This window comes from Brienomyrus brachyistius, chromosome 22 (assembly GCF_023856365.1).
Source record: "Brienomyrus brachyistius isolate T26 chromosome 22, BBRACH_0.4, whole genome shotgun sequence".
Taxonomy (NCBI): domain Eukaryota; kingdom Metazoa; phylum Chordata; class Actinopteri; order Osteoglossiformes; family Mormyridae; genus Brienomyrus; species Brienomyrus brachyistius.
This window is the reverse complement of record NC_064554.1, coordinates 13,680,449-13,707,134: the sequence shown is the minus strand read 5'-3', so window position 1 is coordinate 13,707,134 and position 26,686 is coordinate 13,680,449. Positions and strand designations below refer to the sequence as shown.

At 52.6% G+C, this 26,686-nt stretch overlaps 1 protein-coding gene across 4 annotated transcripts; it reads right to left on the bottom strand.

Annotated features, from left to right (window-relative positions):
- On the bottom strand, window positions 1–26,686 carry LOC125717801 (transformation/transcription domain-associated protein). 4 transcript variants are annotated; one of them, XM_048991071.1, is made up of 71 exons: window positions 26,440–26,686; window positions 25,321–25,495; window positions 24,957–25,006; window positions 24,725–24,835; window positions 24,428–24,532; window positions 24,261–24,344; window positions 23,961–24,017; window positions 23,654–23,779; window positions 23,488–23,565; window positions 22,620–22,708; window positions 22,206–22,302; window positions 21,971–22,109; window positions 21,807–21,885; window positions 21,397–21,631; window positions 20,961–21,297; window positions 20,774–20,871; window positions 20,456–20,650; window positions 20,123–20,314; window positions 19,149–19,314; window positions 18,804–19,060; window positions 18,512–18,712; window positions 18,253–18,404; window positions 17,964–18,163; window positions 17,658–17,875; window positions 17,371–17,568; window positions 17,023–17,283; window positions 16,780–16,941; window positions 16,574–16,670; window positions 16,363–16,484; window positions 16,046–16,216; window positions 15,716–15,784; window positions 15,074–15,094; window positions 14,357–14,476; window positions 14,112–14,231; window positions 13,865–14,029; window positions 13,590–13,771; window positions 13,294–13,492; window positions 13,055–13,183; window positions 12,199–12,672; window positions 11,931–12,089; window positions 11,640–11,777; window positions 11,377–11,487; window positions 11,129–11,275; window positions 10,641–10,854; window positions 10,358–10,483; window positions 10,065–10,211; window positions 9,789–9,985; window positions 9,393–9,514; window positions 8,972–9,185; window positions 8,711–8,890; window positions 8,452–8,598; window positions 8,023–8,142; window positions 7,651–7,938; window positions 7,430–7,567; window positions 7,004–7,116; window positions 6,773–6,908; window positions 6,459–6,650; window positions 6,167–6,362; window positions 5,724–5,989; window positions 5,466–5,566; window positions 4,947–5,148; window positions 4,593–4,754; window positions 4,356–4,446; window positions 3,855–4,054; window positions 3,412–3,673; window positions 2,511–2,736; window positions 2,166–2,383; window positions 1,858–2,042; window positions 1,554–1,757; window positions 1,054–1,248; window positions 1–937 (listed from the first exon to the last, which is right to left on the bottom strand). In XM_048991071.1, the coding sequence occupies exons 2-71, from the start codon at window positions 25,421–25,423 to the stop codon at window positions 653–655; spliced, it is 11,541 nt and encodes a 3,846-aa protein (XP_048847028.1). In that variant the 5' UTR covers window positions 25,424–25,495; window positions 26,440–26,686; the 3' UTR covers window positions 1–652. The 4 variants fall into 4 exon arrangements, with proteins under 4 accessions (XP_048847028.1, XP_048847030.1, XP_048847029.1 ...); XM_048991073.1 differs by lacking the exon at window positions 26,440–26,686 and adding an exon at window positions 26,377–26,398; XM_048991072.1 differs by lacking the exon at window positions 26,440–26,686 and adding an exon at window positions 26,332–26,354.

Sequence of the window (26,686 nt, the reverse complement as noted above, 5' to 3'; positions counted from 1 at the left end):
AGACTTTTTTTTTTTTTTTTTTTACTTATTAAATAGCCAGTTTTAATAAGTTGAGAAAATATTTTCAGATGCTCTTTCTACCGGAAGTACAAAAAGTCCTTATTACACATTCATACAAATGCAGTTGTTCAGAGATCCAGCCTTGTTTCTCTGTCGAGTCAGTTTACAGTCAAATATACAGACGACTCCCCTGTGTCGTTCACAGCTTTACAAGCGATTGTACATTAAAACGTAAAATTCTGCCTCTACCACATCACATCGGGATCTCGTCCACGCAAACAGGCACCTGCTTCTATGACCAGACTCCCTGCTTATAAAACAGTCCTGTGCATTACTGGCAGTCACCTATTTATTGTTTTCCAAACTTACCGCTATACAGTCTTATCTTTAATACCAAAGACACCTTTTCGGAGCATGTTCAGGAAGGACAGCGCTTCCTGACACATGGCCATATCCATGCAAAGACTAACTGGTCTACAGTAACTCACCATTTCCCGCTTTCAAACACATTCCAGTTTAAATATACAGCTTGAGTTCCTCGCCTTTCTTACACAAGAAGCATGCCTTTGTTGAAGCAAATTGTTTTGTGCATTAAAAACTGTAACACTTAATAGCGGCAACAGCTAAAATCTGCCAAATACAAAGATGGGGTCTAAAGCCAGGGATGCCAGGCGGGGTCCATGCGGCACAGGTTGTCCAGGCTGTTGGCCGCCGCCACCAGCGTGTTGACCTTGCTCTCGCCCCCTTCGAACTGAGCCAGGTTGTGCAGACGCGACATGATCGCCGTGACGGCCTTCTGGACCAGGGACACCAGCTGCTGGCTGTCCATGTTCTCCGGCTGCCCCGCGGGAGACAGGGGCACTGAGGTGTCCTCCTGCGTCTTCTTGTGCCAGGCGATGATCTCGTCCCTTAGCACGGCTTTCAGGATCCCATCGACCTGCAGGAGCGGAAGCCAAAGGGTAGCTATACAGAAGGGGTCTGAATCTGGCCCATTTAAACCATCATACTACTGCAAAGCCAAGCAGCGAAGCTAAAGATAAGAAAGCCAGCTACCTTGAAGCTCGGCTGGGCGAAGCACCGAGCCACTGCAATCATGGAGGCAGTGAGGGGGCCCGACACGCCGATGGGGGTCAGGAACTCCGATATGTTCGGGGTCAGGCGGAAGGGAACCGGCCGGTTGGCGTCCAGGTCACCAGTGGCATCATTGATGTCGAAACGGAAATACGCCACGTTCAGCTTCCCAGTGTCCTGTCGGAGAGAAATGCAGGATGAGCACACCGTCCAAAACGTTACACCTCCTCAGCTTTGCAGTTCTTAAACGCCAATCCTTCGATGCCTCATGTGTTCTAACCTCGCACCTGACCGCGGAGCACCTGTGCAGGCAGCAGGGACCCATCGAGGGCTAGAAACTCCCGAGTCATTCTTGCTAATACCAATAAGGAGCTACATCAACAAAACACTTCTGAGACATCCTGCCCTTTTGAGGGATCATTTTCTAGCGAGGCCTTCGTCGTCTTGTTACACAGCTCAGAGTATCTAGTTATTACCGTTACCTGCCCAATCTGCAGCATCTCAGGATTGAGTCGGTTTAAGTGCAGCACGAACTCGGCGAGGCCGATAAGCGCCAGCTGGATGGTGAACATCTTGCGGAAGGTCCAGTAGTCCGTAGCATTTGGGAAGGTGTGCAGGGCCCACTCGCGAAGCATGCTACGCGGGACCATGTTCCCCTGTACCTCCTTCAGGATGTCCCTCAGAACCTGCATTCAAATGCACACGTTAAGCCTGAATGCGATGGCCACTGCTAAACTTGGTCGGAGTCTGAGAGAGCCCATACGGGAAAGAGCGTGCTCCCCATACCTGGTGGCTTGCCTGGGTCCCACGGGCCTGTACGGTCGCCAGGCGGTCGTAGTAACGGGAGACCGGGTTGTCATGTTCGATGCCCTTCTTAGCACAACGCTGCTTGTAGATCTCCACCAGGGACAGCGACGAGGGGTTATCTTGCACCAGCCGCATCTGAGGGGACACCGCCACCACCCTGGGCACTGAAAAGACGCAGATACTGGTCAAATCACCTGTCAAATCGACTCGGCACCAACCAGTCGCTGCGGTTTCCCAACAGGAGCCAAATTCAGATTCAAACAGCAGAAAAGACGATGAAGGCCCACCTGAGAAGAAGAGATGGCGCTTGGTGGTCTCCTTCCTTTTCTCCAGACAGGGATTAAGGAGCCTGAGCAGCTGTAGCACCCGCTCCTCTCGCCGTGACTCCGTCAGACACGCGTCGTTCATCACCAGGTATGGGTAGATCTTCCCGTTGTGGCCGCGGATGTAGAGCCGCCGGGCCGCCGTGTTGTGCTTCTGGACGATCTCCACCCGCGGCATGAACCTGTCCAGCAGTTAATAGTCTGAGGATCCAAGCTAAGCTCTTCCTAAGCAGTTACCGTCAATGTTTGTTACAGAATTTGTGTTCATTTGGGGAGATAAGTCATGCCTATTTGCACGGAAATCCACACCTTGCAATCCTGATGTAGTAATGGGTGGGTTTGGGCATGAGGAACTCTCCAGGAATCTCCACCTCGGCCGTCTGGGCAGAGAAGTTGCTGAGGAAGCGACACTTCTCCTCAATCAGGAAGAATTTTGGCAACTGCTTGGTCTTGGCTTCCAGAATCTTGATCCATTTCTTCAGCTTTGAGATGAGATTGTGCAGCTTCATGGACCCCGGCACGCTGAAGTCAAAGTCTAATGGCGTATATATATAAAAAAAAAAAAAAACGAAGGGGGGGGGGGTCACAGGGTGAATTAACTTGCCTTAAGCCATTGAAAAAACACAAAAGTTCAAGCACATTCTGGACTTGACTAGGTTTTGCGAGGAGATAAACGTCTCCTATGACGTTTCATAAGACCAAACAAAACATTTTTCTTTCTTGTCCTGATGCCTTTAAGGAAATTCCATAAGGACAGAACAGATTCCACCTGTAGCCCCACCAGTCTGTGCCACACACATGCTGTTACACATTTGTTATGGGTATTAGCAAGGTCGTGTGTCTATCCATCTTTGTGCCTTCATCATTGTTATGTCAAGTCAAGCCCATAAATAAACCAAACACCTTTCCCCAATGATGCCTTCACTTCCTGGTATATTTATGATTCCAGAGCCCATGTCATTACAGCGTCAGGACGAACTGTCCACCTTCAGCAGTCAATTTTTGTTTTTTTGCATTTGTCCATTTTCTCCTTTACTGCCCTAAGTGACAGCTGAGGAGATAAGCTGGTTATAGCACCAAGTTATGGAGATTAGTAGAGTTTTTAAAGCACATCTACATATCATCAACCAGTCTAATAGGCCACATAAGCATCCATGCACTAGCATCGCTTTTCGACGCAGAGGTGGAACACTTGACCCCACATTCTCACCTGTGGTGAACTGCCCCTTCATCTTCTGGAAGACGGGGTCCTGTGCGGTGGCCTGGGCCCGGCGAGCCAGTGACTCGGAAGCAGCGCTGCTGAACATGGTGGAGACGTTGGACACATTCTCCAAACCCACTCCAAAGGTGCTCACGAGCTTCTTCACAAAGTTCAGAGTGTGGGGAGTGATCTTGGCGTCGGACACGGCTCCGCTCTTCTCAAAAGCCACGGAGTAGCACTTGGCCAGACCCTGCTGCAGCTGCCTCAGGACCTGCCAGAGAACGTGACCGTTAGCTACAAAGGAAACCAGTATATGGATCTCAGAGACAGGGAGCACTTCAACACACGGTAAGTTGGGTAGAGACAAATTTTTGGGCACAAAGGGAGGATATTCATCGCTAAGGAAGAGCAGAAGACTGGGCATATGGTTAAAGTTAGCTGGCTGAACTTGCCTCCTCGTGCCAGTTTTCCCGGAACCAGACCATCTGGTCCACGATTCCTTCAAGTGAGGACAACAGTGTGGGGTGCAGCTCCCTCTGCATGTGCATGATGCGGCTACAGCGCCACATGGGGGCCGTCGCGCGTATCGGTCCCGGGTCCGGGGCAGAGTGGGCTGGAGCTCCTGCAGAGCTGGGCTGCTGCTGGCCAGAGTCTGCCGAGACATAAGGGTCAATGCAAGCCTCAATTTAAGCACGCAAGCCGATCCGATCGAAGCACCACGCAATGACAGAACTACAGATTAGTTTTTAGCCTTGAAGCATCAAGACAGAAGTAGACTATAGGGAAAGGTTCCCCAGTTCCAGACCTAGAGGGCCAGTCTGCGAGACAGTTTGCAGATTTCCCAGCTGGGGAGCTGAATAAGGCATGTTTGAGCAGGGAAATCTGAACTGTGTTGCAGACTGGCCCTCCAGGTCTGGAATTGGGGAACCGTGGGATAGAAGGTCCGTACTTACCACTCTTGTAACGCTCTCGTTGCTCGATCTTGAGCGTCAGGTACAGGGTTCGGATGGGGAAGTAAACCGCTTGGGGATACATGCGGCCCACCTTGCGAAAAAGGCGCACAAAAATAGTGAGCACCAAGGATAACAAGAGTGCACCAAGGATAACAAGAGTGCACCAAGGATAACAAGAGTGCACCAAGGATAACAAGAGTGCACCAAGTACACACACAGGGCTACGGGGACACACACCTGGCTGATGAGGTTCAGCAGTGGCTTGCCTTCAGAGCCCACCAAGCAGGTGAGCAGCTGTGGGATCCAGGCCAGCCACTGGATGGGTGGGACACCGATGCAGTACTTCTCTACAGCATCAGCCAACGTGTTCTTATCATCAAAACTCAACAGCCACAGCACCTGGAAGCCCCAAAGAAACACTCATTCTAAGGCCAGCTTGGTTATTTACTGGCAGGGAAAAACAAAGAGAAGTTTACCAAGGGGGTGAGTACAGTGGCAAAAGACAGTGGGAATGATAAACTACCGTGCAACAACTGTGCCGCTATGCAAAGTTGAAAAAGCGCAAACCAACGACAAAAATGTGACGCTCACCTTGGCCAGGTACTTGCGGGACTTGCTCTCATTCTGGTGCCTGCAGGCATGCAGGTAGCAGGTGATCGCCGACACACCCAGGTGCAGCTGCCGGTCTTTGACGAAGATGTTCTCGAGGTAGTCCCCCCACATGGCCCACGCCTTCACCAGCACATCATGCATCTGCACCGCAGCTGAGAAGGACTTGTTGGCCTCTTCTGACCTGCAGCGTCAAGACCCACCATAAGTGCTTAATGCTGAGGATGGGCTGAGGCGTCAGTCTGAAAACACCAGTTACATCTTCCAGAGATAAAAACATTCTGCGTTCATCCTGTAATACCAAGAGTACTTATCCGTCAAGCAATTAAAACGACACAAAGTGTCAAGATGAAGATTCATTAAACCATAAGATATATTTAAATAAAAAACAGAACTACACTTGTGGACATGCCTACTTAAAACTATCATTTGTTTACTAGATTGTTACTATGCTGCTCAACTCATAAGATAAGTGGCACCAGTAAATGGAACTGAACATACTTGTTGACCTGAGCCAGGAACATCCCCTTGAGAGCGTAGAACTCAGCTGTCATCTCTTTCGTGAAATACTTGAGGTTGGTTGACTCAATGACCTCCAGGCCCTGGCAGAGGGAGGAACAGGTTACTCGTACTCACAAAGACTGAATTCGACCAATGTTGTAACACCATCCTCAGCAGGGACCTCTATCCTCATCATTCATAGTGACCAAGACGCAGAGGAGCCTGCCTGGAGCTGAAGGCAATCTCCTGCCACCTCACCTGCATGCACTCGTTCTTGCCCATTATGCCCGCCAGCTGCAGGTAGCACTTGACCTGCTGACGGATCTTCTGGAAGCAGTCGACGATGGGCACGGTGGGGATGGTGTGGATGCGGCTTAGGATGTCCAGCGCCACGTTCACCAGCCCCTGCTTACGGGCGATCTTGCCGTACTGGATGATGGCAGAGGCGGATGCGTGGACGCCAAGCATGGCGTTGTTGGAGCTGGGGTCGTGCTGAGTGCTGCTCTCATAGGCGGTCACGATAGCTGTAGTAGGAAGAACCATGGGGAGAATCCTCACGTAACGAGTTTTTTGTCCAAAAGTACTGAGAATGGCAGCATTCCACTAAAGAGTCATTGGTTCTACAATACAGCTGAACTTTGGAAAGGCCTGGATGGAGAGAGGAGACAGTACAGATAGCCACATGGAGTAGAACCACTCACCCTGGTAGTGATGCTGCCTCCACATGAAGATGCTGCTCCAGTGCGACAGATCATCAGAAACGATGGGCAGCCGGTTCCTCCACGTTTTCACCACAGTCTTCATGTCGTGCAAGCTGGTGTTCCGGCCGAGGTTAGGCGGCTGCAGACCCGCATTGATCTGAGCGGCCTCTTGCAGCTCAATGATCTGCTGAGCAGCCTAAGGGTACAAAAAAACAAGATTAGATAACTTCAGAAAAGCCTTTCTGCTAGTGCCCCAGGACGTGGGAGGCCGGAGGTTGGTCGGGGGACTCACCTGCAGCAGGGGTGTGTGGACATGGGACACGATGTGGGGCAGGCGTCTCCACTCGCGGATGGCCAGGCTGCTGGCCATGTCCACCAGCCGCTCAATGAAGTTCAGCTGCTGCTCCTCTGGATGGCAGATGGCCAAGTAGCCGCGATGCATGTTTACCTTCCAGGCCATCTCTTTGGGGCAGCTCAGTTCAACCTGTGGAGACCAGACTAAACATCTAATTGCACACTGAGGCATGACACCCTGGAATTAAGGGTTCTGGCCTTCAGATAAAGTAAGACACCAATACGATGAGGAGAGGGGGGGCATGTACACACCTGACCCAAAGCCTCCTTCATGGCTGCCCAGTTAGAAACTCGCCAGGCACACTCAAGTACCAGATAGGGGTTATTGTGGCCTTTGCTCTGGCCATACTCAGTCAGCGCCTCCCACTGGTTCAGTTCCTTAGAGCAGCTGGAGAGCAGAGCCACGGTAAGGTAAGAGTACGGTAATATGAAGGTTGCCGTAAGGAGCACATTTTACGGTAAAAGCAAGAACATCTCCCTTACCGTATCCAGTGGTCCTCCCACAACTGGTACTCGGGTAAGACAGCCGGGGGGGCGTTGTTCCTCTCGTGCTCCTTGCGCGCCTTCTCCATGGCCTTTTCGTACGTCTCCTGGGCCTGGAAGTTCAGTTTAAAGTGCCATTAACTCCAACGACGACCCTATATGACTCCCAAACTAACCCTGACACTATAGCAAACACTACAGATCAGTGTTTCCCCAATCCAGTCGTCGGAGATTCACAGACAGTCCACGTTTTCGGTCCCTGGGTGGGGACCTAAAATGTGGACTGTCTGGCAGGGGGATCAGAGGGAGCAAAACCATGGACCACCTGTGGGTCCCCAAGGACCGGATTGGGAAACTCTGCTATATACTAACACTGCAGGAGGCACCTAACAGTACATCATAACCCCAGGCATGTTCCACGCTTACCTGCTCAAAGAAACCATGTTGTTCGTAGGCAATGGCGGTGCTCGTCTCGGGGAACTTGCAGCGTTTCTGCCACAGTCCGGCCCACATGTCTTCCTCCTGCAGCAGGGAGTACAGCTCTGCCAGGGAATCCAGAATCTCCTGCAAAGCCAGCCACAGAGTCAGGGACAGCTCGAATGTGCATCTGCGTGTAACGTAGCCCAGTCGGCCCCAAATCTCTATACCTGCTGGGGAGGCGTGATGCTCTCTTGCTCGTAGAAGTCGCTGCTGTGCTTGGGCTTGGCATGCAGGCTGAGCCCCTTCTCAAAGGCCTGCTGCTCCAGCATCAGAGTAGAGCGTAGCCACAGGTTGTGCGTTTTGCCCAGGTACTTGAGCACACAGGGCCGTATGGGAATGGGCGGCACGCACTGGGACATGGCCTCCACGAAGCAGCTGAGTGCGCTGGGCTGGCAGTCCCGCTGCACTTGGTGGCTCCCACTACACAGGAAGGGGCTGATCTCTCCCGCCAGAGCCTGAAGCGACATTTACACGCCCATCAGCATGTACCCCAGTTACTCCTCCCTCCGGTTTTAGGCCATTCGAGCAGTGATGCTCACGTGCTGTTGACGGTCCGACAGGATCTTCCAGAGCCTCGGGAAGAGTTGCACCCAGGTCTTCTCAGCCAGAGGCGTGGATATGTGGCAGAGCTGGACGAGGGCATTGAGGAGGGCGCCAGTCTGTCAGCAGAACAAGGAAATCATTCAGCCACAGCCGTCCTGCTGATGGAGTATCAATGGAGCTTAAAAACAATCACGCATTTAAGACCTGATTTCCGGTACATTTAACCCATTCTCTGAGCCAGATCCCATCAAGATGTCATACAGGAAAGACATAAGAACCATCAGTCATGACTCATTACACTGAGAATGGAGTCCTACCGGAGACATGGTTCTACTCTGGAGAAGAGGCCACCAACTAGGATCAAACCGATCTAAAACAGGCTTGGGTTAAGGGCATGAGCTGAACACCAGCAGGGTTGACATTACCTTCACCTCCCTGAGGGAATCCAGGAACTTGTCATGCCGGTTAGTAAGCATGTGCAGCTGGTTCCCTGCATCCCTTTCAGCCTGCTCCTTAGTTTTAGGGGTGCTGGTCTGGTCTCCGGGAGCAAGCTCGATATCAATCTCTACATCCTACGGAAGGCAAAACCCAGCACGATTTGCTAAGAGACCTTTCGCAAGGCCGCAAAATAAAACAGCTCATGTAGGAGCAGCGTATTTAGCAATTCCCAGGCAGGACCCTCACCTCCTCCTTAGTCTCACTGTTCTCCCTCTCGCGCGGCTCCTGCTTGATGTGTGTTGCCATGGCGAAGGCGGCACGGTCATGGCTGTCGGCCAGGTTGATGACGTTGGTGATGGCGGGAAGCATGGCTCCCTGGCAGCTTGTACTGATAGTGCTGCTATGCTCGCACACCGCCAAGAGGAGCTGGAAGCACAAGACTCTATGAAAAACACCCCCCAATGCACTCAGTCCGCAAGAACCATGCACTGGCCCTCTTGATCCTACCTCGATGCACTGCTTGATCCAGAAATGGCTGCCCATCGCTTCCCAGTTCTGGGAGCAGCAGATGTAGAGGAGCCGCTCGTAGACACGCCGTTTCATGGAGCTGTCGAAGACCTCGAAGAACTTGGCGCGGATGTGTGGCTGAGCACAGCGCAAGCCAGAGAGGAACGCCGGCTCCAACTTGGATGTGATGTCACTTCCTGAGAGGCTGTCATCTCTTAGAAATATCGCAAATATGAATGTTGATTTTCAAAGCTTGAATGACAGATCCCTATACCCCAATTATACAGTGAAGTTACGCCATCCATGACATTCAAATACGCCTTGTGCATTTATCAGGTCATAATCCTAGTCACTTCAGTATAATTGATTGCTCAGTTGAATTTAAGAAAATGGTAAGTGGAAGATCTTGCAAGAGAAGTACCTGTAGACATAGTTAACGAGGTCCAGAAACTGTGCGTTTAACTCAAGGTCGTCTGAAAAGCGCTTTTCAATGTAGGTCATCATTTTCACCAGTAGGATGGACTTCTCTCGTGGATTAGGTACCTGGGGAGAGAGATGGAGAAGATTTAGAGGCCAATCAGGGGACATTGGGGAGCCGTACAAGTCATGCATGTTCTCCGTCAGGTTCAAGATGCAGGCTGGACCACAGGATTCTCTGCAGGGGCGAGGGAGGTGTTTAGATGTAAGACTTCCTTTCACCGTACTTAAGAAAATTTTTTTTGGTTTGGGTGGCATTTTTCCAGCTTTGAGATGGGCCAAGCCCCTGAGTAAGTGAGCCAGGCAAAGGGATACAGCAGATAATGACCGAGCAGTTCACCTGGTTGCCCATGGGAGAAGTGTTCTTCACCCATTCCTCCACAATCTTCACCACTGCCCGCAGGATCTTAGCGTCAGTAGACTTCTCAATGAGCGATGTGAGGATGACCTGGATGAAATTCTTCCTCATTTCCAGACTCATGACGGAGAGCCGCGTCTTGACCAGGTCCAGACTTAATATCACTAGTTCACTAGTCACTGTAAAGAAGAGAGACACACATACATGAAGCACTTCTCAAACTACTCGATCAGATCTGGGCCAGGCATCAGGACCAACCTGTGGTTGTCTCTGTAGCCCCAGTACTGGGCTGCGGGTTCAGATGCTCCCTCACCATCTTCTGCAAGGAGCGCATGAACACAGAGATGAGCCGGTCAATGTAGCTGGAGTTGTAGCTACAGGCCGACTTCAAAATCATCAGCGTTCCTGGAAGGCGGAAAGATACAGCGATGAGTTTGCATGTGCAAAGAACAAGGCCAAAGTATAATTCTGTAAAATTTCTTAAAAAAAGATACTCTAATTTACCTAGGATGTGAGCACAGTCAGAGGGCAAGGTAAGGCGCAACACTTACCAAAGAGCTGTGTGGGATTAGCATTGGTGGCCTTCTCATAGTTGGTGAGGCCCTCATAAATGACCTTCCCAACGGCGGCATACAGGCACTCCAATTCCTCGTACTTGGAGGCAACGGTGGATGAGCCTGCAGAGGTTAGGGTTAGGATAAGAGAGAAGCAAGTAAACAGTGATTAAAGCTCCAGGAGATAACACCAGCTGTCGTCATGACGACATAGCCAAGACTCAAAGACACCCAGACTTGTGGTCATCCCTGGCTTGGCCACTAGGGCCCCGTGACTCACTGGGCTCAGTGGGGAAGATGCTCATGAGCCGGGATAGCAGCGTGTGCACGGCACGCAGCACTTTGGTGTTGCCGCAGGTCATGCAGGCGGCGATGCCTCGCTGCAGGGGCTTGAAGTGGGCCAGGATGGCCTGGGACTGCAGGACCGTCAGAAGGAAGCTGAGGATCTCTAGCCCCGTGCAGATGTTGGCGTAGTTAGCCTGAGCGGGCTGTTCCTGGAGGACCAGAGAGAAAAGCCTCAGCCAGCAGAAAGGATCACCTCAGACAAGGCTTCCTGGATTCTTCTTAGATGTACGAAACAGTATAATTTATCAATAAAACATACCCAGCTTCTTAAACAGAGAAAATCATCCTCCAAGACTGAAGCCTTCTCTCCAACACAAGTCTGGAGCAGACCGTTAGTGATGAATTTTGTCCCCAGCACACCCTTCCAAAGTTACCCCCCCCCCCCCAACACCCAACAGCCAGGGGTATCGACCCAACACTCACCACAGTCATCAGCAGCTTATCGAACCACTGCAGCTTGAGCTCAGCTCGTGCCCACATGTCGGGTCGGAGGGCGGTCTTCATCAGGCTCACGCAGCGGCGGGACAGGAGTTCCCCGGGGGACCCCGCTGTGCCCGTGCTGTCATTCACCTGCGGGGAAACCCCATCCGTGTCACACCCAGCAGAGGGAAACCCCCAGCAGAAGTGAGACCACCAGTTCAATGCCTTCCCTGCTTCTTGACGCGTGTTACCTGGCTAGCGATACGGATGAGGAAGCCGACCACGGTGTCTGTATGCTGCTTCTCCACAGGCTTGGCGAGCAAGGCCTCCGCCCCCGTTGTGGACTGACTTCGCCCAAACACCTGCCGGAACAGCCAGGGAGCCGTAGTTGGAGAACGCGAACTGGGAAAACCCGCTACGTGGCGCTACGAGTGCCACTTGGCAAAAGGGAGCCCAATGGTCAAGTGGCACCGAATTATGGTGACGAGAACTCAAAAAGGGGAGGGGCTGTTACCGTGCCAACCGCGGTCCCTGCGGCGGTGCGGAACCTCTTCACATCCTGGCCTGAATCCACAGAGAGTCCCCTTTTGACACTCCCAGATGCCACACTGGTCCCCTCACCGCTGGCCCCCGTGTCACCATCAGATTCCAACTGCCAAGCATATGGAGCACATCTCAAACTTGGGCATCTACTGAACCACCTGGGTAATCAACTACTGTTTATTAAACTGGAAAGAGCCCATAATTAATGCTTAACAGCCCTATTGCCCGTCTGAACCGTCAGTAGGCTGCACTCGGCCCCAACCTGCTGGTCCTTGATCCTCTGCAGCTCCCACTTGATGATGACTTCAGCCAGGTCCACAGCCAGCTTCCGCTGCTCGATGGTCACGCTGGGCGTGAAGCCCAGTCTCTGCATGGCGCTAATCATGTGCTGAACCAGGTGGTGCCTGACAGGGTAGTACACCTGCAGAGAGAGAGAAAAGCTCACTCTGTTAGTCTAACATCACAGTACACCTGTACAGGGGTGATAATTAGTCTGGGAGGGGGGCTGTTTCGCCACACCGGCCACCCACCCTGAAATGCTGCACGATGAGGTGCAGGATGTGCACCAGCTGCGGCACCGTGTGCCCCTCCTCCACGATGATCTTGCGCGTCCAGTGCGTCAGCATCTGGTGGCCGTCCTCCATGCGGGCAGGGACCGCTGGCGTCAGGATGGCCATGGCCTGCCGGACCACCACCCGCGCCTCCATGGTGTGGGCCTTCAGCAGGCTGTGGAAGACCTGCAGCACGATCTTCTTGTGGATGGCGAACTTGGCGATGATGTGCGCCAGCAGCAGGTGGCCGCTGTACTTGCAGGCCGGGTCCACGCAGGCTTTGGAGAGCAGGCAGGGCCAGGCGAAGGTCATGAGGCGCCGCAGCTTGCTGTTGCGACTCTTGTTGTTGTCGTGGATGTGGTGTGGCGCGTGCTCCACCAGCAGCGTGGCGAACTGCAGCAGGTAGATGCGGAGCGAGTCCAGCAGGTCTGCCTGCTTCTCTGGGTCCAGCACCTGTGATGGGTAGAGGTCAGCACCTGGATATATGGCCATTACAGGTCAGCCCCCCCACCAAAAAAAAACTACAGCGAAAGTTAAAGCACCTGCAAGGTTGGTTGCCGTCTTGCAAAGATTTCCTCCAACAGTCCAAAAGCAGTGTTTCCCAACCTGGTCCTCTGAGACCCTCAGACGGTCCGTGTTTTTGCTTCCTCCCAGGAGCAAAAACATGGCCCGTCTGGAGGTCCTGAGGACCAGTTTGAGAAACACTGCTCTAAGTAACTCCTGAAGTGTAAGTACACGCATGTTTGTGCCCTGTGATGGATTGGCATCCCATCCAGGAAGGACCCCAGACTGTGCTACCCTTGTATACACTCAACCCCCCCAGGCTGGTCATTACCTTAGTGATGAAGACGCTGGTGATGCTCTCTGGGTTGTCACCCTCTGGGTTCGGGGGGCCAAGCAATTGTTCTCCCTCCCCCTTCTCAAAGCTGTACAGGAATGCTGGGTTGAGTATGTGTTGCAGAACCTTGGTGGGGGATGGGTTGGACGAGACGCATAATTCAGTAAGTAGAACAAGTTTATATATAATTACAGCAGGAGGGAGAGAGATTCACGAGCCGCGGAGCCGCAGCTCACCTTGGCCTTCAGCTCGTCACCAAAGTGCGGGTCGTTCATTTCGACGAAGCGGAAAAAGAGCGCCCTCTTGTGGGTGATGCTGTAGTTTTTCGGGATCTCCTCCTCCATGTATTCCTTCAAGAAGGTCATGTTGCACAGGAAGCGTCCGGTGAACGCCCGCAACAGCTGGAACAGCAGCTCAATCTCGGTGTAGTTTCGTCTGACGTGAGCGGAGAGAAGGGAGAGTTTGGTAAGCACTCGTGTACATGCACGTTGAGAGAGGGAATTAATTTGGGTGTTTGGCGCAAGAGTCGTACTTGCAGTAGCTGAGCAGGCAGTAAGCAAGCAGCTTGGGCTCCTTCCAGTTGGTGGCGGCCATGTTGTCCTTGTGGTGACGTTCTTGGAACGCGTCGCTGACCCAAACGCGCCGGAGCTGCCCAACCAGAGAGTGCTGCCCCGCCAGCCAGGATTCGTCGTGCTTCACGATGATGCTGATGATCTGCAGAGAGCAAACCACGCACTTGCGTCGGCAGAGGAGCTTTTGAAGGCCTCTGCGCATGTGTGTGTCTCAGTGAAGATCTTCATGACTCACCTTAATGGCTTGGAACTGAAGGTCCAGCCGGGCGGTGCTGGTGGATGGGGAGCCGGGCCGGACCGTGGCAGTCGGCCCGGCGGGGACCAGCAGAGGCAAGAAGCGGCTCGGGTTCGAAGCCAGAACATCCCGTAGCGGTTTGGCATCTTTGTGTTTCAAGAAACTCTGCAAGGAGACTCGAGTTTCAAGACAAGCGGACGAGGAACTGATGGGAAGTAAAAAAGTGGGTGGACATGGCCGTACTCACCATGAACATGCGGCTCCACTGGGGGTCATTGAGGGTGGCCTCCATCATAAACAGCTCCACCGTCTGAGATGGATGACGTGTTAGGAACCGAATCAGGGGCTCTCTGAAAGGGCTTCCAGCCTGGGGGGGTGGCAGCACACAGAAGAGTCAACCCCAGGAACAAAACAAAAAACTGACAACACAATACACTGAAGACATTGAAATCAGCCCAAAACCGCAGCGCCCCCTGCAGGCAGGGCAGTTACCTCAATGAGCATAGCTCGCTCCGTCTTCATCACCACCTCCAGTAGGGGTTTCACCAGGGTTTGGGGTGCGGCCGGAATGAGGTGGAAAAGGTTGATGATGGCTGAACATATCTTCATCTCCTGCAAAATAAGCCAGGAATGAATACCTGCCAATCACCAATCCATCAGAAAGCACATCCACATACACAATTAGGAATCGACTCCTAAAATTCAGTTCTCTAGCACTGGAGAGATCTCTGCAAGTTTTTATTTTCAGTTCACATACCCCCACCCTCATACTGTACATGAGGAGGAGAACCAAGGATTCGACGCAACCTCAACTTGCCACCCATGGGCGTCTTACAGGGCTGAGATGACAAGATGATAAAAATTTCTCCACTTATAAGGGCTTCCAGTTGCAATCAGTGAACAAGGCCACTTGCATCTGAATTATGGAAGACCAGCTGACATCCTGACACCAAGAACAGCCGACGTACCAGAAACTGCCAACGTGATGAAATCGCTACCACAGCAGAAGCAGATAAAGTGGCCAACAGCGCCGTTACGACCAACGAGACAGGGAGAGCACATCAGACACACCAGGTACGGGAAGAACCACGCCCACACGCACGTACACGCACACACACACACACGTGCACATGCAAACACACAGCACACCACCAGCATGACGACAGTTCCCAGACCGGCGTACGGAAGGTGACCGTGAACAGGTCTCACCTCGAGGCTGTCCGTGGCCGGCTGCGCCAGAACGGGAAAACAAAAGTGATCAGCACGTTTGAACCAGCGTGACCACTCTCAGCCACGAGGAATCACAACCGACCGCACACCAAACATCCCAGAATTAAAAATCTGCCAGAAAGGTTTGCACCCTTTCCTCCAAAGGGCGATAGAAACATGGTCACAGAGGGCAAATAAGCGGCACCCCCCAGCAGCAGGCCTGAAATCTCACAAGCGGCTGTGCAGATGTGAGTTGGTGAAAGAACGTCCCTCTGCACAGCGGTAGCAGGTTCCCCCGCCGTACCGTCGGGTCCGAGGGGAATTGGAGCCGACAGTATGCCCGACACACAAAGCCTCCACCTGCAGTGGTCCATTCAGGTCACCATCAGAAAGTCAGAAACGATCCCAAATAGGCAGCCGATTGTCCATTGCCCGCCACGTTCTCCAGATGGCCCTCACGTACTAATGCTAGTCCGCCACACTTAGCATGGCAGCCGGCGCATGGCAGAAGAGAGACCCGCCACCATTGCAACAAGCAAATGCATGACCGGTCAAGTGGTCATGTGAGAATAATGATCTTCCCAGGTTCATCTACCACCCCACCATCACCAAAGACCCGGACATGCAGCCGGCGCCACTCACACTGCCGTCGCTGCGCTGGCCGCCCTTGTGTGTGATCACCACCACCTCCATCCACTTCCGCAGGTGTTGCTGCGAACGAAACATAGGAGCGGTTAACAGGCCAGGTGGCCCCAAAACATGACAATGGGATTTCAGCTAAAGAGCAGAAGTTGATGTAGAGCGTTCTAACACCACAGAAGAGTCTTGCCCATGAAATTACAGTTGCGGGGGGGATTTTAGAGTCCACGAAAATGTCTGCGTCACTGATGATGTATTTCAAATTTCTGCTTTTCTAATCCAACGTTGACCTAATCACCAACTTCCATGACTGCTGAACAGCCAGGCACTCACCATCATCTGGTCACAGAACTTGTCATTGAAGGAGTTGGGGAAGAGGCGTGTTACGGACGTGAGGCGGTTGACCACGTTGAGGGTCAGGCTGCGGTAGTCCCCCAACATCATCAGCAGGGGGCGCATATGGGTGTGGATCTGATCCACTTCGATGGTGGCCCCTTCCAGGAACTGCCGGAAATGGACACGGAGTCATTCAAACCAGCATTTGTTACATTTAAAATCCTAGAGCGGAAAAACTCCTGGGATAAGCTTTCGTGGTGAACATCCAAAGAACTCAGAAGAACCGACGGTAGGAGCTTGGGTAGGGTCCTGACCTTGCGCATACAGGCCTCACCGGCCTCCTGCAGCTCAGCATTGGTGGAGTTGAGTGCTTTGAAGAGAGCAGCAATGATCTTCTCCCTGGACTGGGGTAGGTAGTTACAGGCGGCCAGAGCATCTGGAATGGGAAGGGATATTGGGCAGAGCAGGGCATTGGTAACGGCCCAGTGCTGTGTGATCTCTCTCTGGCCTACACACGGTACTCACTTAGGGCGGCGATGCGCAGCGGCACCAAAGATGGCAGACTCTTGTAGCAGGCGAGCTTCATCAAGGTAGCATCTTCAGCTTCACAGAGATTCAGCAGCTGCAGGACGACACGAGATGGGAGGCGTTACCATGGATACCCGCCTGCACCACACCAGCCCAAAGAACGGCGAATAGAATCACCACACGCATCTTCAAAATAGGCATACCTCTGTGTAGAAGACCTTGTGCTCCATGACGTTAAGGTCCATGGTGAAGAGACGTGGCTGAAGCGTGGTGCAAAAGGTATTTCCCTCCATTAATCCGATCTGGGCGTTGGCTGGTTGGTGACGCAGAAGATGCTTCTTGGGTGGAACCATGTCTTGTAGTACCTGAGAGGACAATAATGAGCTGTGAAACCACCCGAGAGCAGCAGACCTCTTCAGAGAAACACCTTCTGTCGCAGGATCTACCTCCTTGTGTGGTTCCATGATGACAGTGACACTCTTGCCCGTGACCTGTGCGAGCACCTGCAGCGAGTGCATGGCCTGCTTGCGGACCGTGGGGTTGGGCGAGGTCACCTCACGCACCAGGTCATGCACCACCATATGGAAGGACTTATCCTGGGCAGCCAGCAGCTCCTCGCTCCGCTCTTCGTCCTTCAGGGGCGTGGCACACCGCACCAACAGCTGTTCCAGCGTGGTCTTGGCCATGGCGACCGCGCCGTTCGACACCTACAGGAGAGCAGTACAGACCTGAGCCGCGTGGCCAATGCCGCGTTGGTTAGCATGCGGCTAACAGCACCGGGTCCATGTTCGCACCTCGCCAGTGAGGTCCATCATAACAAAGAGCAGCGCTTTGAGAAACGTCAGCTGGTTCTGTAGAACCCAGATGAGTGGTAGCCTCTCCATGAGGAACTTGATGGACACCACGCCGCCCAGCTTCGCATACCAAGCCTGCTCGTAGCAGCAGGCACAGAGACGCTCAACGATGTAGGAGAACAGTGGCAGCTGGCAGGCCTGGGAGAGCAGTAGGACACCATCAAAAGGCTGGCTTTTACTGTTCTGGTAGAAGATACTAAAAGTGCCTGTCCAGCCCAGAGTCTCACCCGCTCCTTGGATCCCAGGATGATGCTGGCCACATCAAAAATAACAGCCAGGGCCACCTCTCCAATCTTGCAGAGCTCCTTCTCTTCATAGGCCATGCAGATAGCAATGGCATCGATCAGCACTAGTGGGTCCATACCCTTGGATCCATTCTCCTCGCTGTGGAACATGGCCGTGCTGGGCTGGCTCCCTGATTGGTAGCACGGGAGCAAGAATGGACCTGCAAAAACACACAGAATTAAAAGAACGAAAGATATAAGCCGTCTGAAACAAGGCCACTAAGCCGTTAACATCCAGCAGGTCCTCACCACATTGCTGGGCCACGGCCACCATGGTGTAGTGCCGGATAAGGCTAGCCACAAAGGGCAGGGCACTGGGCCGTAGGTCCTTGATGACAGCAGACATGAAGGCCCCGGTCAGCGCCTGCTCGAACGTGCGTCGCGCTGGCGTGTCCTGGGCCTTGTAGCGGTGTGAGATGATCACATTGGGGATCCACTTCTCTGTGAAGCTGGAGGGGAAACGGGAGGTTTACAAAAAGAAGTCAACGGAGGGACACATACTCCAACGGGCTCAGCCCGACCAAACCAACGGCCTTACTTGGGGTGGGCCAGTAGCTGGTAAAGCGCATGCTTGTTGTCTTCCAGGCTAGTCATGGCAACCAAAAAACACTTGATGACTTCCCAGGCTTGCCGCCTGTAATAGGGCTCTGTGTTGGCACTCTTCAGGCAGTCTAGGGCTGTCTCGATAGCCTGTAGGCCACACCGAAAAGATGTTTAGATATTTTCCCCCTTTCACTTGATTTGTGGTGAATTAAACCCATTTGCACGGTATTCCCTCTCTCAAATGCAGCACATACCTTCTCCATGGGGAGCTGGATGGAGGCCTTGCAGTCCGTAAACTCGGCAGTGACGCTGGGACCCGGCACCTCCGTCACGACGTACTGCAGCCGCTGGCTCTCCTTCAGCATCTTGCGGTTGCTGCCGCCGAACTTGCCCAGCACGCGGTACGCCACGTGAGAAATGCTTTCTACCGGGTTCCTCAGAGTGCGCCACAGCGCCTGGTCAGGACGGAACGCGGGGAAGTCAGACGGAGGGGCCTGAGCGTGAAGTGCAGAGCCATGGGTGAGGTATACCGGCACGGCTACGTACCTGCATGAGCTCAGCACGGACCGGCTGGATGTGATCGTAGAGGAAATCGGGCTGCAGATTGTCCACACAGAGCTCCAACGTACGCAAGCCCTGGCTGACCAAGGTCTGGGAGCCATTCAGTGCCGACACTAGAGGGTCCATGAGCATGGGCAGGTAGGGCAGCAGCGAGCTAAGCCGAACGGGCACCGTCAAGCACAGCTCCACGAACAGGTCCTTCATGTGCTGCTTGTGCAGGCCACTCTGCAGCATGTTAAGTCCTGCGAGAGGCAGAAACACATACTGAGCACTAGACAGGGGTCTATCAATCAGCTGTGGGGATACAGGCCAACTGATGGTGACCCTCACCTTGTAGGAGGTTAGGCAGGAGAGGCAGGAACTCCTGGTAAAGCAGGTCGTGGCTGCCACCCCCAATGGAGCGGAAGAGCGCACGCAGAAGCAGGAAGTAGTTGTAGGGCTCCTTGGCCGACTGGGCCAGCTCCATCGAGCTGTTGACAATCTTATGCAGGTGTGGCTGGAGAAGAAAGACCACATTAAGTCATAACGATTCCCCAAAGAACCAACAGATTCAAGCCATTCATGGCAGATGGGGCCAAACACATGCCATTTTCTATATCTGAAGCCCCCGAGCTGGTCATGAAAATTCAAGCACCAGCTGCATCTAACTACAATAACCCATAAGTAGCGAGTCATCGTAAAGCTCAATTCATAACTCTACTGCCGAGAAACACATTCCACACTGTATTGGCAGGTCTGACTGCTGACAGACTAACAGTCTACGCCTGAACTCATGCCACCAGCAGAACGTGTGAGAGCAGCACCGTAGGGCAGAGTGTCACACCAAAGAGTGCAAGTACACAGGCCTGGCTTTCAGTGCTTGTGCTTAACAGCTCCCCCTCCCCCTCAGACAGCTGGCTAACTGCACGACAGCACAGCCGAAGACACCACTGGCTAAGACATGACTAACAGCGCAGTTTGCCGGAACAGCAGATCAGCCTGAAGGTATCATCTACAAACCTCTTTATACAGTGAGATCTGACTGCACAGACACCAAGGGCCCAACCAGTAACTTACGAAAAGAACTGCAATTATCAATAATCTGTGACCCAATCCACACCAACGGTATGTGTGAAAGCACACATTTTTCTAAAGTAACCTGTAGCCTCCCTGACCTCTCTAAACCAGTGGAGAGAGGACTAGGCATGTCTAGAAAGCTACACCTGCTCATCACTAAAAGCAAACTCTGCTGGGCTCGCCAGTGATCACATTCACCAAATGCTTCCCCTGCACCGATGGGACTGAACAGACGGCAGGGAACCAACCTTGAGCATCTGTTCGTTCTCGGCAGCAAACAGCGAGACGGAGCCGAAGACCAGCTTGAAGAGTTTGAGGTAGAGGTTCGACAGCTCCACGTTGGAGCCCATCTCTGGCAAGCGTTCCAGCAGGTACTCCACCAGGATAGTGGCAAAGAGCGCTGAAGTCGACAAGTTTGCCAGGAAGGAATTTGCCACAATCTGGGGCAGGGAGACGGGTACGTAGGTAAGCATGGATCAAAAACCACAGCAGAACTACCTCATGATCAGCACGATAATTCATCTAAACCCTAGAACATCATGCATCTCCTGCTCCTCCCCAACTTAATCATGGCAGCATACCTGCAGCGCATAGTTTTTGGAGATCCGCTCCACCATATAGGGCACCGTGGTCTGGAAGATCTCTTTGAAGGTCAGGGGGTTCATCATGGTGAAGACCCCGGCAAAGTGCTCCAGGACCTCCTTCTCCTCCTTCATCCGCACCGTCTGGCAGTTGGCCACGCGGACGTAGGTCTGCCCGTTTCCCGCAATTTGCACCTGCAATGACACGGGGGGGGGGGGGGGGGGGTTGGGGAGGTGTGTCAACCAATGCCAAAGGAGGCCCTGATAACCTGAACGTCACCTGAATGCAGGAGCAGTACAACCAACAGCTGGTCCTACCTGGTATATGTCCAGGGCCTGCATGGCATACTTCACCAGCTTGATGTAGATCTGGGTCTCCTTGGGTTGTAGCTGCTTGTTGGGGATGAACTGAGCTTCTGCAAGGCGGGCATACAGAGCTCGGTCACGCCCCCTCCCCACGCCTTACACAGGAAAGGTGTCACAGGCTGTGTGGGAAGGGACTCACCTCCCGGTGCTTTGCAGGAAGTGATACCCCACGTGATGGTCTTCACGCCACACACCAGCGTCTTCACCAGGCTGCGGCAGTCTGACACCTGGAACGTCTGCTTGTCCTCCTTCTCCTTCTCCCCCGGACGATCCAGGGAGGCCACAGGGGTTGGGGCTGGTGTGGCAGGGGTAAGGGGCGTGCTTGGCGGCAGGGCAGGCGTGCTGGCAGTGGGGGTAGCAGGAACTCCTGGCAAGACCCCCGGGTCCACCACACCCATCTCTGACTGGGGCTTACACTTCTTAAAGATGGTGACCAGCTGGTAACGGGCGATCGTGTGGAACTTCAACACGAACACCTAGGGGCACAGAAGAGTACTGGGTGTCCGTACCCACACTCCCAAATCCTCCCCCCCACCAAACCATCCACAGTGAACACCCCCCCCCCCACCCCATACCTCCAGCATGCGCATGAGAATGTCACGACCGTTGCCGTTCTCCTGCTCGCTCTTGGAGCGGATGCAGTCCACCAGGTTCAGGAGCAGCTTGCAGGACATGGTCTGGATGTTGCTAGGCAACGACTCGTCGTCGATATTCTTGGCGAAGAGCTGGACGGCGAGAGACAGGTCGGCGAGGGGCAGGTTTTGCCGGACGTGATGCACAAGGTCAGCCAGCGTGCTGTAGGCCAGCGGCCTGGAGGAGGGGCAGGATGCGGCCTGTTACACAAGGTAAACACTCCCCTGCTAGAACTCGCTTGCCAAGTTTGCAGCCACACACTGTAATAACACAAATCCTCTGTGCGGAGCATCAGACACCCAGGGCTTAGACACCACACCAGCCAGGGGGAGCGAGATCACGACCATCTCACCGCAGAGTCTCCCGCGCAGTGTAACCAGAGCCAATCAGGATGGACTCGTCAAACAGCTTATCCATGCAGGGAATGAACTCTGTAAGACACGAGAGGGCGTTCGATTTACAGCGGGAGCCCGTTGACCGCAACACTACGCTTGGGCCGCGGGCGTGTGGACGTACGACTGCGCAGGTCTGTGGTCAGGATGTGCTTGGCGGCAATCAGCAGCTCCTTGCGCAGGTGGGCGGTCTCGGACGGGCAGTTTGAAAGCAGCTGCAGCATCCCCTTCACCATCTGCTGCGAGTACTTGCTCACCAAGTCCTGGTTTGGGGGAGAAGGGAAGGATGCAAGGGTTAGGGCTGCCTGGAGAGGCCGGGAGGAGGCAAAGGGAAGGGGCAGAGCCAGACAGGACGCTACCTGATAGATGCGGATGATGTAGGCCAAGAAGGACAGGGTCTTGATCTGGGCGGCGATGAAGTCCGCGTAGAGTTCCTTATTGTACAGCTTGTGCTGCCTGGAAAGACGACAAACCTCAGGAATTCAAATAAAACCCGTTTCCAACTAACCACTATTGTTAATCATCATGATATATAATGATAATGAGGGACAGGTAAAGGTGAAAGAAAAGCTTGGGGTCAGAGAGCAGGATGAGTACTTTTGGGGCGTAAGGGCCTTGCTCAAGTGCCTAACAGGGATATAATCACTGTACCTGCCATGGGATTCAAACCCACAACCTTCTGGAGACAGGCAAAGACCCTTAAGCCACGCAGCCACACGCCAACCCCCCCCGCCCCTACTGTGCAGGCCTGGGAGTTAAATCCTGGGTCTTACCTGGCCTGTGCAGACACCTGCAACATGATGGTGGTCATGATCAGGGGGACGAACTCGGAGACAACGTTGTGGATGTTGAGTTTATACAGCTGGAGAAGTGAAAAGGTGGTCAGTCATTGCAGTGGGGAGCGTAACCTGTGATGGTAATATAAGGAATGAGGAGAGACTAACTAACTTAATGAATCTGAGGACTTTCCAGGGAGTGTAATGCAGCTAGCTGGCAGTGGAATTTCCAGGGAGTGTAATGCAGCTAGCTGGCAGTGGAATTTCCAGAGAGTGTAATGCAGCTAGCTGGCAGTGGAATTTCCAGAGAGTGTAATGCAGCTAGCTGGCAGTGGAATTTCCAGAGAGTGTAATGCAGCTACCTGGCAGTGGAATTTCCAGAGAGTGTAATGCAGCTACCTGGCAGTGGAATTTCCAGGGAGTGTAATGTAGCTAGCTGGCAGTGGAATTTCCAGGGAGTGTAATGTAGCTAGCTGGCAGTGGAATTTCCAGGAAGTGTATTGCAGCTGGCAGTGGAATTTCCAGGGAGTATAATGCAGCTGGCAGTGGAATTTCCCGGGAGTGTAATGCAGCTGGCAGTGGAATTTCCAGGGAGTGTAATGCAGCTGGCAGTGAAATTTCCAGGGAGTATAAAGCAGCTGGCAGTGGAATTTCCAGGGAGTGTAATGCAGCTGGCAGTGGAATTTCCAGGGAGTGTAATGCAGCTGGCAGTGGAATTTCCAGGGAGTATAATGCAGCTCGCAGTGGAATTTCCAGGGAGTATAATGCAACTAGCAGTGGAATTTCCCGGGAGTATAATGCAGCTGGCAGTGCCTGCAAAGCCATGGCTGCGATCCCAAGATGGGTACTGACGAGAGGACCTCACCTGGTACATGAGCACCACGATGATGGGCAGCTCTGCCAGCACCTTGAGTGACAGGGAACCCCGTGGGATGATGGTATGCTGGATGAAGAGAGAGAGTGGGATGTGTCAAGGGTGAAAGAGCAGGGTGAAAGTGTGCCGACAGAGGGTCCTCGGGGTCCTCTCTCACCGTGCGGGTCTCACTGTCCTCCCGCTCCGGCGCCGTCTTCACCACCACCGACGTGATCATGCCCACCATCTCCGGCAGGGGAACCGTGTTCTCGGCAATCACCTGCGGGTTCTCGAAGTAACGTGCCTGCAAGGGGGGCAGGAGATGCCGTGTGACTGCAGCACGACCCCCCAACACAACTGTGACCCGGAGAATCGCAGAATGACCTTCCATCATGACAGCAATCAAAATACCCCCGGGATGACCTCCCGCCGAAGACAATGACCCTGCCAACCCAAGCACGACCGCTCAACATGAGCAAACTTACCACCACTTTGGGCAAGTCTTTGTAAATCTGCTTCACAAAGTCAAGGAAATGATGAATCTATAGGAAACGTAAATTACGGGTTATTTTTACAGTAATATTACGCTGAAACCTTGCATGCAAATTATACACAAATAATACATCGGCAGCATACAACATATTAAATGCACTTATTTATATCCAGCAATTAGCTGAAACATCTAAACATTTGCTTGTGATTCACTGACATCAGGTGAACAACAGTCATTACAAAAACACACTGATCAGGGACTGAAAGCAAACTGAATGCAGAGTGTTACTCACCTCTTGGGTGATGGGCGGCCGGAACTGTTTGTGCAGCTCAATGATGATACGCAGACATATAAGGACGTTCTCTTCATTCTCGATCTGTTGGAAGAGACACGCGGTCAGGCAGCTGTTAATCATCGGTGGGCCCGCCCCCGGCCCCCCGCCTTCGGAGTCCAGCTGACCTCCAGGAAGCGGAACATGACAGACAGAATGTTCTTGGTGTGCGGCCGCAGGTGCTCGTTGGTGGGGATGCGGTGGATGATCTCTAAGACTAATTTCCTCAGTTGCTGCAGCACAGACAGGAAGCAGCAGAGGAAGTTAGGAGAAAAAGACTCAAATCCTGGTTATACATAAACAGCACCGGCATCAAGTGCTGAAGGTCGGATACTCTCAAGTGTGAGAGACACACACACACACACTCACACACACACACACACACGCAAACACGGTTTCCTTCCAGCCCAGCGCTGCTCACTCACCTGAGCCGGCTTCTCCTGCAAGAACTGTACCTCTCCATCCTGAAGGAATGTAAGGAAGCGTGGAATGATGTGCTCCAGGAAGGTGGAGTACTGAGGCGATGAGGTCACGTTCTGGGCACAAGCAAGGACCGGGTAAGTCGCAGGTAGCACCAACTCTATGAAGGCTTTACAACTCGCAATTCTACCATCTAAACACCATAAGAAAGACAGGTGGGGGTGGGGGGGGGTATACCTCAAAATTCTCGCTGACCTCCTGCATCATCTTCAGCTTGGTTTCATCAGCTGCGTGGACAGGAGCAATTCAGCAATTCAGGGGGAATGAGGGACCATTCTAGACATGCCTATGACTTCCAGAGAAGCACTCAGATCTTATCAGTTTTACTTTCAGCGCCCAGATTGTCAGGTACAATCCCTTTCTCGCACACTCGCATGGACACATGCGCACGCGTGCACACACACACACATACACGTACCTCGCACTGGACTAAAGCACAATGTGTTCTCATCCTGTTGCTTCTCTTTGGCTACAAAAACATTTATTTTAACCGTTCATTAACCATCTGAAATCTACAAAAGGTGCAAGGATAGTGCCTCACGTGTGTTGTTGTCTGTAAGCGCCGCCACAAACTGCAAGTATTTCTTCATGAGGGTGGTCTGGTCCACCACGGTGGGGCTGGGCGCAGGCGGTGCAAATGCCATGACTCACAGTAGTGTATGTGGGGACAGTGGCAGGAAGGCCAGCCTCACAGGGAATTCATGTCCTCCACAAACCTAGAGCACAGGAAGGAGGCCAACGACACTAAGAAACATTTTCACACAATTTCACACAATTAATCTTAGAGAACATTCTGTTAAAATGATACCAATTGTCCGAATATGTTTAAACTCTCAACAGCATTCAAAGGAACTTGGAAGTGTTTACAGCTGGACATACTACCAGAGATATTCGGGTCATGCACCTTGCCCAGCGACACCTCAACAAGGCTGCATCTCCTACTGCAGCCAGCAGCATCTGGGCTGCCAAAGGAGATGCTTAAGTACTAGGCTAGCTGCTCCATCATTTACACATATTCTTCAGGTGAAAGCTGCTTTTGCTGGGAAACGTCAAAAATAACAACTTGTGCCAACCTTAACGATCAGTGAACAGCACTTTACAGCGGGATCAAGTACTAATCACCAAATCAGCATTTTTCTGGTACTACAATGCAGAGTAAATAGCCATGATACGGCAGGGAGGGGAGTCGCCCAAGTGCGTGCAATAATAGCGCGTTGGCAGAGGCGTACAGTGGCGCCTAACAAAGAGCAGCCAGCAGCCCCGGGCTGCTCGCTGACAAGCATCCAGCATTGCACTTTCCAAGCAAGTGCCAAGAACGGTATCAGTCCTCGCGAAATGAACAGAAACTATTTCATGACCAACCATACAAGCACTGACGCATCCGTATTCACACACACGCATACGATCAATAGACTGTCCCGCAAATACTACCAGTTATGTCCGGGCCCCCTCGCCCCCAACTCGCACACGCACCACTTGCCTCGCAGGAGGATCACGTAACATTGATCCCTTAGTCACAGAAGCTCAAATATCAAAAACGAAAAATACATACGTGCTACAGATTCAATCGCAAAGTAGACACGCCACGAAAAATTACCAAATGCAATGCAGTGGATAAATTACAGCATTTTTTGCTAGAGATGGTCACATTGGAACTTACCGTCCAAATCGACAGGAAAGAGTCCCGCTACAATTTCCGCCCATACGAGTGGAGAACCGGTGCATAATATCAAACCGCTGTTGGGTAATGTAAATTTTACCCCAAATTTTAGGAAACTAAAACATAAATGGTTATTATTACATTTCTGTTGTTATATATGCCACTTGGAGCTTTAAAAATATTGCATTTTTATGTTGCAAAATCTCTGAATATTAGGTTATTATGCGGCGGAAAGATATCCCCTTGT

What these genes read in the sequence shown, in the direction of transcription:
- LOC125717801 (XM_048991071.1), bottom strand. Translation starts at nt 25,423, where the DNA reads ATGGCATTTGCACCGCCTGCGCCCAGCCCCACCGTGGTGGACCAGACC. An exon ending in CAGGGACCGCGGTTGGCACG is followed by an intron (nt 11,488 to 11,639) that starts GTAACAGCCCCT and finishes CTGTTCCGGCAG; the next exon opens with GTGTTTGGGCGAAGTCAGTC. An exon ending in TACTACATCAGGATTGCAAG is followed by an intron (nt 2,384 to 2,510) that starts GTGTGGATTTCC and finishes ACTGCTGGACAG; the next exon opens with GTTCATGCCGCGGGTGGAGA.